Below are 11624 nucleotides of genomic sequence, written 5' to 3'. Positions count from 1 at the left end.
TCTAACCGCTTCTTGAAACCATACAATGTTTTAGACTCAACTACTTCCTGTGGTAACGAATTGCACAGGCTCGCCACTCTCTGGGTAAAGAAATGTCTCCTCATCGCTGTCCTAAATGGTCCACCCTGCATTCTCAGACTGTGCCCCCTGGTTCTGGACACTCCGCACCATCGGGAACATCCTTCCTGCATCTACCCTGTCCAGCCCTGTTACAATTTTATAGGTGTTTATGAGATCTCCCCCCCCTCATTCTGCTGAACTCCAGCGAATACAATCCTAACCGATTCAATCTCTCCCCGCACAGCAGTCCTACCTCCCAGGAATCAGTCATACATGTTGAACAGCAGGAATAGGAATAAGATCAAGACAGAGAGAGACTAAGAAACTAGGGCATTTGAGAAGTTAATGAGCCTAGCAACCTGCCAACGGAGGTTGACCCAAGAACAAGAGATATAGAACTTGAATCGGTTAAAGATTCAAAGGAAAAGAGAAAAAAAAAAAAATGGATAGAATGAGTGGACTTCAGCTTCTATTAAAAGAGTGAAATGGTAATTAAGCCTGGGAGAGGGTAGGTCCAGAAAGGGAGCGATTGAAGTGAAAAGTGTTTAATGGACTACTGAATGGTATATTGGCCTCAGTGAGCAAAGTGAAGGAACCTCCATTTGAGAAGCAACCAGGAGTTGATCACTGGCAGTAACAGTTTTTTGACAAATCTTTACAAATATGTTCCTCAACACCTTAGATGAGTAAGATTGTTTGGAATTGTTTTAGTGATGCAGTGTTAGTTATTGTCTTATGTCCTCCTACCATCAGTGACATTAGTCTCCAGATTTCTCAGGATAACTATACCCTTTCTGGATCTTTTACACAGTGTAGAAGGAGGCCATTTGGCCTATCGAGTCTGCACTGGCCCACCCTACACCCTATCCCCGCAACCCCAACCTAAAGTTGGACACTAAGGGCAATTTAGTACGGCAAATCCACCTAACTCGCACATCTTTGGCCTGTGGGAGGAAACCAGAGCATCAGAAGGAAACCCACGCAGACACTGGGAGAACGTAGCGACTCTGCACAGACAGTGACCCAAGCCGGGACGCTGGAGCCATAAGCATCCAGTGCTAACCACTGTGGTACCATGTGGTACCATGCTGGGGATTTGAAAAGAGTTGGTATTTACCCCTCAGCTAGGCTGTTAACAGCCTTCACCATGAAAAATGCCCAAAATCCCATCCAGAAAGGCATCGAAAAGTTGACCAGTGGGCAATCTGACAGCATCAGGAGGAGAGAGGGTTGAGATGTCTTTGTCAAGCTGGAAAGAAATTCAAATGGGGGGGGGGGGGGGGGGGGGAAAAAAGAAGAAAGCAAAGCACTGGATAGAGGGCCAGTATTAGGTGGTTTTGAAAGAACACCCAATCTCTGCTTACCAACAGTGTCCCCAATTTCTCCTCCCTGCTAGCTCAGGGGCTGGTTTATAATGCAGAACAAGGTCAGCAGTGCAGGGTCAGTTCCCGTACAGACCTCCCCCAACAGGCACCAGATGTGGCGACTAGGGGCTTTTCACCACAACTTCATTGAAGTCTACTTAAGCGATATAACAATCTCTAACAGCATGTGCAGATCTTTGATCATTGCTGCCTATTTGCATTTATCTGGTTAGAACATATTGAAATGCACAAAAGAATAAGAATCACATCAATTAGAGTTTTGACAGTCAATCTGCAATTTATATTGCAATACACCATTAACACCAGAAGCTATTACTTTATCAGCATTGTGCAAACAAACATTTAAACCACAACCAACTCCATTTTGAAAAGTTTATTTATAGTTGGTACATTTTTATAATGGAGCCTCCACCTAGTACTAAATTAAACACAACCAGCTTGAACCCTTACAAGTCCACCTCCCCCAGGGTGAGCTTGTCAAACAGGTACTCTCCCGTGCCATTCTCAGGGGCTCCCAGTCTCTTCAGGTTGGTGATGTGATCTCCGAGCTTCTTGATCATCTTCACTTGTTCATCCAAGTAGTGAGACTCCAGGAAGTCACAAAGCTGAAAAGATGGAAAGCATTATGTCTAGCAGCAGATACTTAATATGTCAGAGGACTTCAATCCTCTTGTGCACACAAGTGATGCAATGGAGATTAATGGAATACAAAGGACTAATCTCCACTCCTCCCACAGCCCTCCTAAAAAGTGGTTCAACAGCAAAACCATTGTTTGGAGATCCTTCGATTAAGAGGACTAAAATATTTGGGTTATCGTAAAGAACTTACATGAGGGTCAGTGTTCCCAGAGGAGAGTTTGTGCAGATCCAGCAGACTCTGGTTCACATTCTTCTCCATCTGCAGAGCTCTCTGCATTGCCTCCAGACCGTTGCTCCACTCATCCTGCTCTGGTTTCTGGAGGGGAAATTACTCATTGAAATAATCCATTGCATATTAAGTATTCAAATAAGTTAGTAAGGGAGGGTGTAGTCTGAACAGTAAGAATAGAGAATCCTTTCATTAAGCCACCACAACCACGAGTTGAATTGAAAACAGTTAGACACTAAACATTTGCTGGCAGGTCAATAGAGACAGACATAGCCCAGTTTAGCCAAGTGACCCATTTTGTAAATTGATGCTCTAAAAGCAATTCAACCCAAGGAATCTACAGATAAAGGTTTTTTTTTTTTTTCTTTTAAAAATAAAAAATCCAACCTTGACATCCCCCAAGATGATGCGGCCTCCACGTTTATTCTGGAATTCCATCAGTTTCTCAGCATGTTCCCGTTCCTCATGGGACTGCTCCTTGAAGAACTCAGCAAAGTGACGCAGGGCAACGTCATCCCGGTCAAAGTACGAGGACTGAAGATACATGGTAGGTTGTGTGAACAAACAACAAAGTGTAAATTCACAACCTTCCCCCCCCCCCCCAACCCAATCAAAGAGGTGTTCTGGTTTATTCATGTCATTAATAGGGAGTTGGTCAAGGAATTAGTGAAAACCTTTAATTGCTTGCAACCCAAATTCACATCCAGACATTAGCAAGTGATTGATTGAGGCCCTTCAGAAATTGTTTAACAGGGCACACTACTTGGGACAGGACAGATCAGAGATGCAGAGAGAGATTTATATAGTTTGGTCTGAGTTTTACTAGCTACATTCAAAAGGGGAGGAGAAATACTGTCACTATCACCAGCATTAATACTAAACATAAAACAACATGTCAGCCCATCAGAGTCTGCACCAATCCACACCTCCACCCTATCCCCATTACCCAATAACCCCTCCTAACCCTTTGGACACAAAGGGCAATTTAGCATGGCCAATCCACCCAACATGCACATCTTTGGACTGTGGGAGGAAACCCACACACACAGGGAGGACTCCACACAGACAGTGACCCAGAGAATTTCAGTTACTACAGAAGCAAAGGGGAAGATCTGTAGCTGATTCCAAAGTGAAGGAGAATAATTCAGAATTCTATTCAGCATTTGGAATAGAAGTTACATTTTCAACAACAAGATCCGAGAAAAGTGAATAAAAGAAACACATGATAAAACTGCATTTACAGCTCACTGCGCTGGTTGAGCAGAACATAGCTCAGTTGAATAAACTCACAATCCTCATTGAGGAAGTCAAATACAAAGCTCACCATGGAGAGGTAAACATAGGAGGAATAGAGCTCCAGGTTGATCTGCTTGTTAACAGCATCCTCACAGTCCTTGTGATAGTTCTGACGCACTTGGGAAGCCATCTTACTGGTTAAGAGTCAAACAACATGACCTCAGTCCTCACAAGCTCTTGTATTTATACAACTGGGACATCCTGCATTCAAACAGGGAATGACATCACCAATGCTGATTGACAGTCCCTGATAGCCAATCAGGAATCTGTCATGAACCAGCACCAATTAACAAAGGGGTTGTGTGGGGGAGCTGGAGTTGTTTTCGGGGCCTTCCGGTGACCAGGCGGGGGTGCGGAGCAGGTATCTGCACCACCACCTCCCACTGGCCCGGGGACCCCAGGAGGAGCCTGAGAAGATTCCGCCTGTCGATGATCCCGGTGGCGGAATCAAGGCAGCCCCTGAGTTGGTTGGTGGACCCGTGTTGCCCGCCGCACTCAGTGTGGTGGAGGATTCGGGCTGGAGGACGACTGTCCCATGGCTGTCAGCGGTCCAGTGTCAGGAGTGGAGGGTGCACATGAGGCTCTCTGCTGTCGGGTGCAGGGCTCACTTGTGCCCGACACTGTGTCGCCCCCTCACCCCCTCTGGGGGTCTCCCGGAATCTAGCACATCATAATTGAAGGTTCTTTTGTTATTCTGCCTCCATAGATAGTTCAGGCAGTGCCCTATTGGGCCCCCTCCACCAACACCCCAACCTCCTCCCTCCCCACCACCCTCCTTTCCTCCCCTCTCCCAACCACCCCATCTTCCTTTCCCTTCTGTTGGTACAGAGGCGAGGGTACCGTTTGTTTTTTGTACAACTATGTTGTGAACTGTTTTAATAATCAGAATATCCTATTCCTGCTCCCCATACGTTGGTACTGAGGGGGGGGGGAATACCCTGTTTCTCCAATGCAAAATTAGTGTTTGTATCATTTGGCCTTGTATAAATTTTTTACTGTTTTAATAAAATGTTATGGGGAAAGGACAAAACCCAGAGCCAATCAACCAATTCAAAAATTATCATGGTGGTTATGTCACTCGGAGTTTCAGAAACGCTCTGGTCCGTGATCCATGCCTATGTGACGTGTTATAGACAGCCCTCCCTTTTTGGTTTACTGACGCCCGTTGTTGAGGATCTATTTGAACTTCAGCCCCACGCTCCTGACCTATGGGCACCCGATGGGGAGAGGGGCGGGGAAGCCGGAGGGCCTCCTCGTGAACCTGCTCCTGGGCCTTGGCGAAACTCACCATAAACAGGTCCATGCAAAGGGTGGCCAAGGTGGACGGCAGGCCGGGCTGCCTGTCCCTTATCTGCGGCTACATTCGCGGCTGGATGTCCCTGGAAAGAGAACATGCGATGTCCATGGGCACCATCGAGGCCCACAGTGCCCAGTGGGCACCGCAGGGGTTGGGGTGCTTTATTGACCCCTCAATCTTTGATTTGATTTGATTTATTGTCACATGTACCAAAGTACAGCGAAAAGTATTTTTCTGCGGCCAAGGAACGTACACAGTCCGTACACAGTAGACACAAGAATAATCAACAGAGAACATTGACAAATGGTACATCGACAAACAGTGATTGGTTACAGTGCGGAACAAGGGGCCAAAATAGGGGGTTCTCTGTTATGAGAGTTCTCTGTTATGGGGGTTCTCATAATAATCTGTTGAGCTGCTCGCAGAAAAATACTTTTCACTGTACCTCGGTACACGTGACAATAAACAAATCCAATCCAATCCAATGTGTTCAAGATGATGAATAGATCTGATGGGGTAGATATGGCTGAACTGGAAGACATGGGCTGACATGGGGCGAGGCACAAATCACAGCACAAGACAGGGCCTGATGCAGGATCATTGTTACAGCTTCATTTCCCGCCGGGGACGAGGAGGATAATTATAGGGTAGAGAGAGAAACCATTTCCTCTTGTGGGGTGGTCCAGGTTAGGGGCAGCATGGGATTAATATTGGAGTGGGGCTGCTCAGGGAGGGTGTTAGGGGAACACATCTTCACACAAAGGATGGAAATCTGCAGTTTTCTCCCCAAAACTGTTGAGGGCCATTCAAACAATTCCAAACTGAGATTGCTAGTTATTTGTTGTAATTTAGGTTATGAAGGGATATGGAATCAAGGCAGGCTAAAGCTAATAGAGTTAAAATGATGATCAGCCATGATCAAATTCAATGGTGGAACAGGCTCGAGGGGCTGAATGGCCTCCTCGAGTTCCAATTTTCCAATCGCAGAAGAACCATCTAACCCTGTCTGTATTTCAAGATGTGATTGGCTCTGGTTAACACACCCCACTCCCTCGCCTTAATTGGTCTCTTGGCAGATTTCTGATTGGCTATCAGGGAATGTCTATCATCATTGGTGATGTTGTTCCCTGTTGGGATGTCCCAGTTGTATAAATACAAGAGCTGGTGGTAGGGAGAGCTAGTCTGAGAACAGTGATAGCAATAGTAAAGATGGCCTCCCAAGTGCGTCAGAACTACCACAAGGACTGTGAGGATGCTGTTAACAAGCAGATCAACCTGGAGCTCTATTCCTCCTATGTTTACCTTGCCATGGTGAGTTTGCTTTTTTTGGGGGGGTTTAATCTTGTTGCTCAATTAAAATTGACTGTTTGAGCAAAGTGAATTTCCCTAGGTCAGTGTAGGTACCCCTGGCTCCTTTTAATTTGTTACTTGAGCTAGTTTCCTTTATTACACTTTGAGATTGAACCTTGATAAATCTTTGAGTGAACACTCTTCAGACAGGAGAGTGTTCCCTGAACTGTAATATTGAGCCCTATTCATGAACTTTTAAAATCTAAAGCTAACTCCGCATTCTCTAATTTAATTGAGGAGTCCGTTTGAAGATGCCTAAACCAGATTTAGATGGGGTGTGTGACCTCCAACCAGCAGGTGGTGGTACAGGCACCATGTGGTATCCAGACCAAGGTCATGTAACCTGGTACCTGGATATAAAGTGAGATGCATCTGGCCAGGCCAGTTTATGAAGAAGTTTGAGCGGGTAACAAGACATGCATGTAATTGGTCAGTGCTAGGTGTAAGTTCCAGATGAGTAGCAAGACACCAGGATCCAGGATAGTGTGCTCTATCAGATTATCATCTTGCAACATAAGACACCAATATGTCCAAACCAGGATCCTTTTATTGAAGTGTTGGGTGAGTTACTTCATGAAGAATAAGGGACCAAACACAACAATTAACTGTCCAAATTGGAAGCAGTTAAATGTCATTGGCTGACTGGTTAGCACCAGGCATTTCCTGAGTGAAGCTGAACTCTTTTCAGTTGGACATGATTCATGAAGTTAATCAACTGAATTTAAAAGATTGATTTTGTCTTGTTGCTATTTCTTCAGTACGGAAATTGATGTTTTGGTATAACATTATTGTTCCTTCAATATTTTGTATTGAGACAAATTAGTTCAATGAGAACTTTTTTTTAACATCTACCATGATGGTAGATTTGGGTTGTGACTTTTTTTTCTTCCCCCCCCCCCCCCCCCCTTCTGCACAGTCCTCTTACTTTGACCGGGATGACGTTGCCCTGCGTCACTTTGCTGAGTTCTTCAAGGAGCAGTCCCATGAGGAATGGGAACACGCTGAGAAACTGATGGAATTCCAGAATAAACGTGGAGGCCGTATCATCCTGGAGGATGTCAAGGTTGGATTCTAATGTTGGTGTGTAGTTTATTTGCTCAGTGAGATTAATGAGCCAAGTGTTGTGCAAAGTGAGAACAGATGTATGATTGTGGTGTTGATCTCTGGGTTTTGGGGTCTGGCATGTAGTGTTAACTGCCTGTCCAGTGTGGGAGTGTCTGATCCCAACCTAAATTTGGTCTAATATTGGACACTTGTACACCAGCAAACTGGTGATATTTCCCAGCTTGAACCCTTGACTGTGTACGTGTATCTACTTGTACAGGAAATGTATTGGTATGAGAATGCAGAAATTATTATATTTTGCATTTAATATGCATACAGCCTGCAAAGTATGATAAGGTGGTTAGCTAATCATTCATTCCAACCACACTTGCTGCTGAAGTGCTAATTTCCTGGAGTGTAAATAATTTATAGACTGGAGTGGTCTTTAGTCCTAGCTAGTTCATGGACTACAGATGATGGGAGAAGCTAAATCTTGGTTTTGTAAGCTGCTAGAATAATTTTAATTTGAACAGCAGGTTCCAAGAGGATTAGACTGAAATGTGCTGTCTACACAGATAAGCAAGTAACTTTTTTTTTGACATTTGACATTCATGGCACTTGAATTGCCAAGTTAATGACTTGACCACAGGTTGAGCACCTGTCATCCCAGTGATTAACCTCCATACTCTAGTGTACAGCCTAACACTCCCTCTCTCTCTCTCTCTCTCTCTCTCCTTTCCAGAAACCAGAGCAGGATAAGTGGAGCAACGGTCTGGAGGCAATGCAGGGAGCTCTGCAGATGGAGAAAAATGTGAACCAGCATCTGCTGGATCTGCACAAACTCTCCTCTGGGAACACCGACCCTCATGTGAGTGGCTATTTTTTTTAACATTTTGCACTTTTGGATAACTTGAATGGTGAATGTTCCTGTCCCACTATCTCTATAGACATCTAACTGACTTTATTGGTTTCTATAGACATCTAACTGACTTTATTGGGGTGGATCTTCAGCTCTTTCAGGACTGTTGATGGAGAAAGGCTACTGTTGCTGTTGTCCCAGTAATTCTGGGATAGAAGCACTTTCCTCCATGGTGACCCCTTCATCTGAGAAAATGTATTAATAATTGATGCACCCTGCTGTATGTTAATTACTTCTCCTCTTTTTCTTTCAGCTTTGTGACTTCCTGGAGACTCACTACTTGGATGAACAAGTGAAGATGATCAAGAAGCTCGGAGATCACATCACCAACCTGAAGAGACTGGGAGCCCCTGAGAATGGCACGGGAGAGTACTTGTTTGACAAGCTCACCCTGGGGGAGAGTGACTGAACTGACTGCGGGAAGAAGCTTATTTGTTTAACTGACCTTTGGACCTGCCTGTTTGTGATCTTCTGCAAGGTTGTTGAATCAGGGTTCCATTGTGCAAATGTACAAACTATAAATAAATGCTTCATAATGGAGTGATTTGGCTTGTGTCAAATAGCTGCTTATTTGTGAATTAACACCAATGGGTTTGCTGCATTGTTGACTCTTAGCCCTGGATTGTTTTGTACATTAGTGCCAAGATGTTCTTGCTGAACAGTCAGATCTGAAACTAGCTAATTGGGTCAGGGGGCCTTGGACAGTGAAGCTTATTCTCTCTCTGCTTTTCAGCGACAATGGCAACTCCATCTTGCTGTGCTCCGTATGTTTTTCCATGCCTTGTTCGCGCATTTAGTCCAAAATCAACCCAAACCCTGACTGCAGAAATTAGTGAAATGCCCTGGGTCGGGGAAGGATGGGACCACCTGCCCTGACGCTGCACCTTCCATATTCTGTGAAGTGGAGCTGCAGCAATGTGGTTCTGGGAACTCGCTAAGCTGTTTCAAAAAGGGAATTAACTGGGTCATGGGGCAAGACATTTCACAATTACCATTGGCTTCTTGAGGGAGGGTGAAGTTTTCAATCTGTAATTGAGTGCAATTTTAATTCTAAAATGACAATGCAATATTTCACTGGTCAATTTCTAAAGCCTGACAGCTCTCCAGATACTTGCTGTGCATTTGTACAAAATAAATCCTTTGAAAATATTTCTATTGCTTGCCGAACATGAATTAAAGCGGTGTTGCTGCAATTGCACTCAATACATTTTCGAATCTTTGTTGAACTGCAGTGAAGACAAATGAGATTCTTCAATTATTAGAATCAGTGATAATATTATGGGAAATCCACAAATGGAAGAGTCATTCTTTCCCCACCATAACCATCCTGCTATTTGTGATACTGAATTCCAAACTTTTCCTGGGAAAAGGATCAATCAATAGTTTCCTCTAAACCAGTGACCATAGGCCCTCAACAAAGTCTCTGGCCTTCATTTGCGAAGTCCATTATTTTGGACAAAGCTCTGACCACAGGACAATCATTGAACCTGGATCCTTTTTTAAACCAGATTCAGGGGAAATACCCAGATATATTTTCTCTTCCGGTGGGTCAAATGTGCCCATTGGTGTCATCTCTCCGCAGAGGCTTGTGACTGGAGACTCGATGTCGGGGTTTCTGAAACAGGCACCTGGTACTTCCTACCTCCGAGAGATGAAATACTGTGAGGTTGTAGGAAAGGGCACGGAATGGATGTCTTCACCTACATTTGCCAAGATGGAAGACCTGCAAATTTTTCTGTTAGATTCTCACAATCCATTCTCTATATAGATGAAGCTATGTTTGTTTTTCTTGCCTTGGATACATAGTAAAGCATTAACCACCTTGACATTTGTTCAACTGCTACCTGCATCCTATTGTAGCCATCTGGGATGGCCACTTACAAAGGGAAATATGGCCACTTGTGAAGAATCACAGGACATATGACCAATGCAGGATCCAGACGAACTCAGCTTAAGTGTATATTTGCCACTAGATAACCAGACAGTATCGAAACCCCCAGCCGATTTCCATCCTAATGACCCATTTCCCCAGAACAAAAGACTCAGGTATCAGATCCAGACTCATCGGCGCCACTCCCTTCACCCAGGAAGCCCAAACAGCCAAGGTCAATGACCACTCGGGACACGCCCATCCATCAAGGCACCCCCCCCCCCCTTTTATTGGCTAAAATCGAAGGCAGTAATCGAAGCCTGCCGAATTATTGGGTCCAAAGCTAAAGACCGCCCAAAAAAGCGCGAAACCCCCGAAGGATAAAAAGAGGCACTGCCATGTGTTCGGTCTCTTTTCGACCCGGCGCACTGGCACTCTCTTGGCCCGGCCTACGCCTGATGCCAATTGCAGCACCACGACCAGAAGCAAGTTCAGTTTGTTGTAGTGTTAGGTGTATTTTAGCTCGTAGTGTTTTATGTTGCATATCGAAGTAATTCTTGTGTGTAAATAAACTATTATCGAACTTGAACTAACTAACTGGTTGTTGGTCTTTGATTGATATCCGGTTGAACCTTGTGGTGGTATCATCTGGTACCTGGCGACTCTGAAAGCAATACCATCATTAATAACTGTCAGATTAATATCTGAATAAAGTAGATACCCCAGACTTGGCAACATTATTGGTGACGCTGGTGGGATAGTATTCCACTCATTAAAAAGAGCAACACTATTTGCAACCCCCCCCCCCCACCCCGGACAAACATCGGGGGCTCCCACTGCCCTCGCCACCATGGAATTACCACCCGGGTTTCCACCCACCTCAGTGCCCGTGACAACCTCGAACCTGCAAGCTCTCCACTCACAACCCACTCTTTCTCACCACACATTAATGGACCCCCCCCCCCCCTTCAAGAGGGACTCTCACGAGGGCCTGGCACAGGCTGGCACAGCCACAGTGCCAGTGCCAAGCTGGCAGTTCCAACATGTACCGGGGGCAGTGCCAGGCGACAGTGCCCTGGTGTGTTACCACCCCCCCCCATCCCCTCGTGGGGGCTAACTTCCTTTGCGCACCCAGAGGGATCCGTTCCACTGTTTCACTTTTTTTTAAAGTGGTTGTAAACCTCACCAGTGTGACATCACATCGGCGAGGTATAACTATTTAGTGAGGGGGGGTCACGTGGCAGGGAGTCTTGTCAATAATATTAAAGTTTAGTAAAATCAATTTAAGTGCGGTTCCGCTTCCCTTTGTGGGCGTGAACCTTGTGATGTCGCCGGCGAGGGGACGGGGAGAATCGGAAAATGCGATCTCTCCGGAGAATATTGCGGTTCCCGATTCTCTCCGGACTTTCCATCCGCTTCGCCGCTCTGTCCGACCTCGATCACGGGCTGAAAATCGCCCTCATTCGATGTGTACAAAAACTGACAGGATTTGACAACTCAAACATCCTGTGACAGTACTGGTGTCTCTGCAGGGT

The 11624-nt window shown here is 45.3% G+C and overlaps 2 protein-coding genes across 2 annotated transcripts; one reads left to right on the top strand and one right to left on the bottom strand.

Moving 5' to 3' along the window:
- Nucleotides 1–1598: 1598 nt before the first annotated feature.
- LOC140404012 (ferritin heavy chain B-like) lies at nucleotides 1599–3745 on the bottom strand. The gene is made up of 4 exons (XM_072492354.1): nucleotides 3638–3745; nucleotides 2701–2847; nucleotides 2275–2400; nucleotides 1599–2050 (listed from the first exon to the last, which is right to left on the bottom strand). Exons 1-4 carry the CDS (start codon nucleotides 3737–3739, stop codon nucleotides 1892–1894), a joined length of 534 nt encoding a protein of 177 aa, XP_072348455.1. The 5' UTR covers nucleotides 3740–3745; the 3' UTR covers nucleotides 1599–1891.
- Nucleotides 3746–6114: 2369 nt separating this feature from the next.
- On the top strand, nucleotides 6115–8779 carry LOC140404010 (ferritin heavy chain B-like). The gene is made up of 4 exons (XM_072492352.1): nucleotides 6115–6217; nucleotides 7173–7319; nucleotides 8043–8168; nucleotides 8473–8779. Exons 1-4 carry the CDS (start codon nucleotides 6116–6118, stop codon nucleotides 8626–8628), a joined length of 531 nt encoding a protein of 176 aa, XP_072348453.1. The 5' UTR covers nucleotide 6115; the 3' UTR covers nucleotides 8629–8779.
- Nucleotides 8780–11624: the final 2845 nt, after the last annotated feature.

The sequence above is a fragment of the Scyliorhinus torazame genome, chromosome 29 (genome assembly GCF_047496885.1).
Source record: "Scyliorhinus torazame isolate Kashiwa2021f chromosome 29, sScyTor2.1, whole genome shotgun sequence".
Classification (NCBI taxonomy): Eukaryota; Metazoa; Chordata; class Chondrichthyes; order Carcharhiniformes; family Scyliorhinidae; genus Scyliorhinus; species Scyliorhinus torazame.
This window is presented reverse-complemented; position numbering and strand designations above follow the sequence as displayed.

Bases quoted from the DNA above. Each gene is read 5' to 3' on its own strand.
- LOC140404010 (XM_072492352.1), top strand. From the start codon at position 6,116: ATGGCCTCCCAAGTGCGTCAGAACTACCACAAGGACTGTGAGGATGCT. The intron at 6,218-7,172 runs GTGAGTTTGCTT...CCTTCTGCACAG, and splicing joins CCTATGTTTACCTTGCCATG to TCCTCTTACTTTGACCGGGA. The intron at 8,169-8,472 runs GTGAGTGGCTAT...TTTTTCTTTCAG, and splicing joins CTGGGAACACCGACCCTCAT to CTTTGTGACTTCCTGGAGAC.
- LOC140404012 (XM_072492354.1), bottom strand. From the start codon at position 3,739: ATGGCTTCCCAAGTGCGTCAGAACTATCACAAGGACTGTGAGGATGCT. The intron at 2,848-3,637 runs GTGAGCTTTGTA...ATGTATCTTCAG, and splicing joins CCTATGTTTACCTCTCCATG to TCCTCGTACTTTGACCGGGA. The intron at 2,401-2,700 runs GTTGGATTTTTT...TTTCCCCTCCAG, and splicing joins TCATCTTGGGGGATGTCAAG to AAACCAGAGCAGGATGAGTG.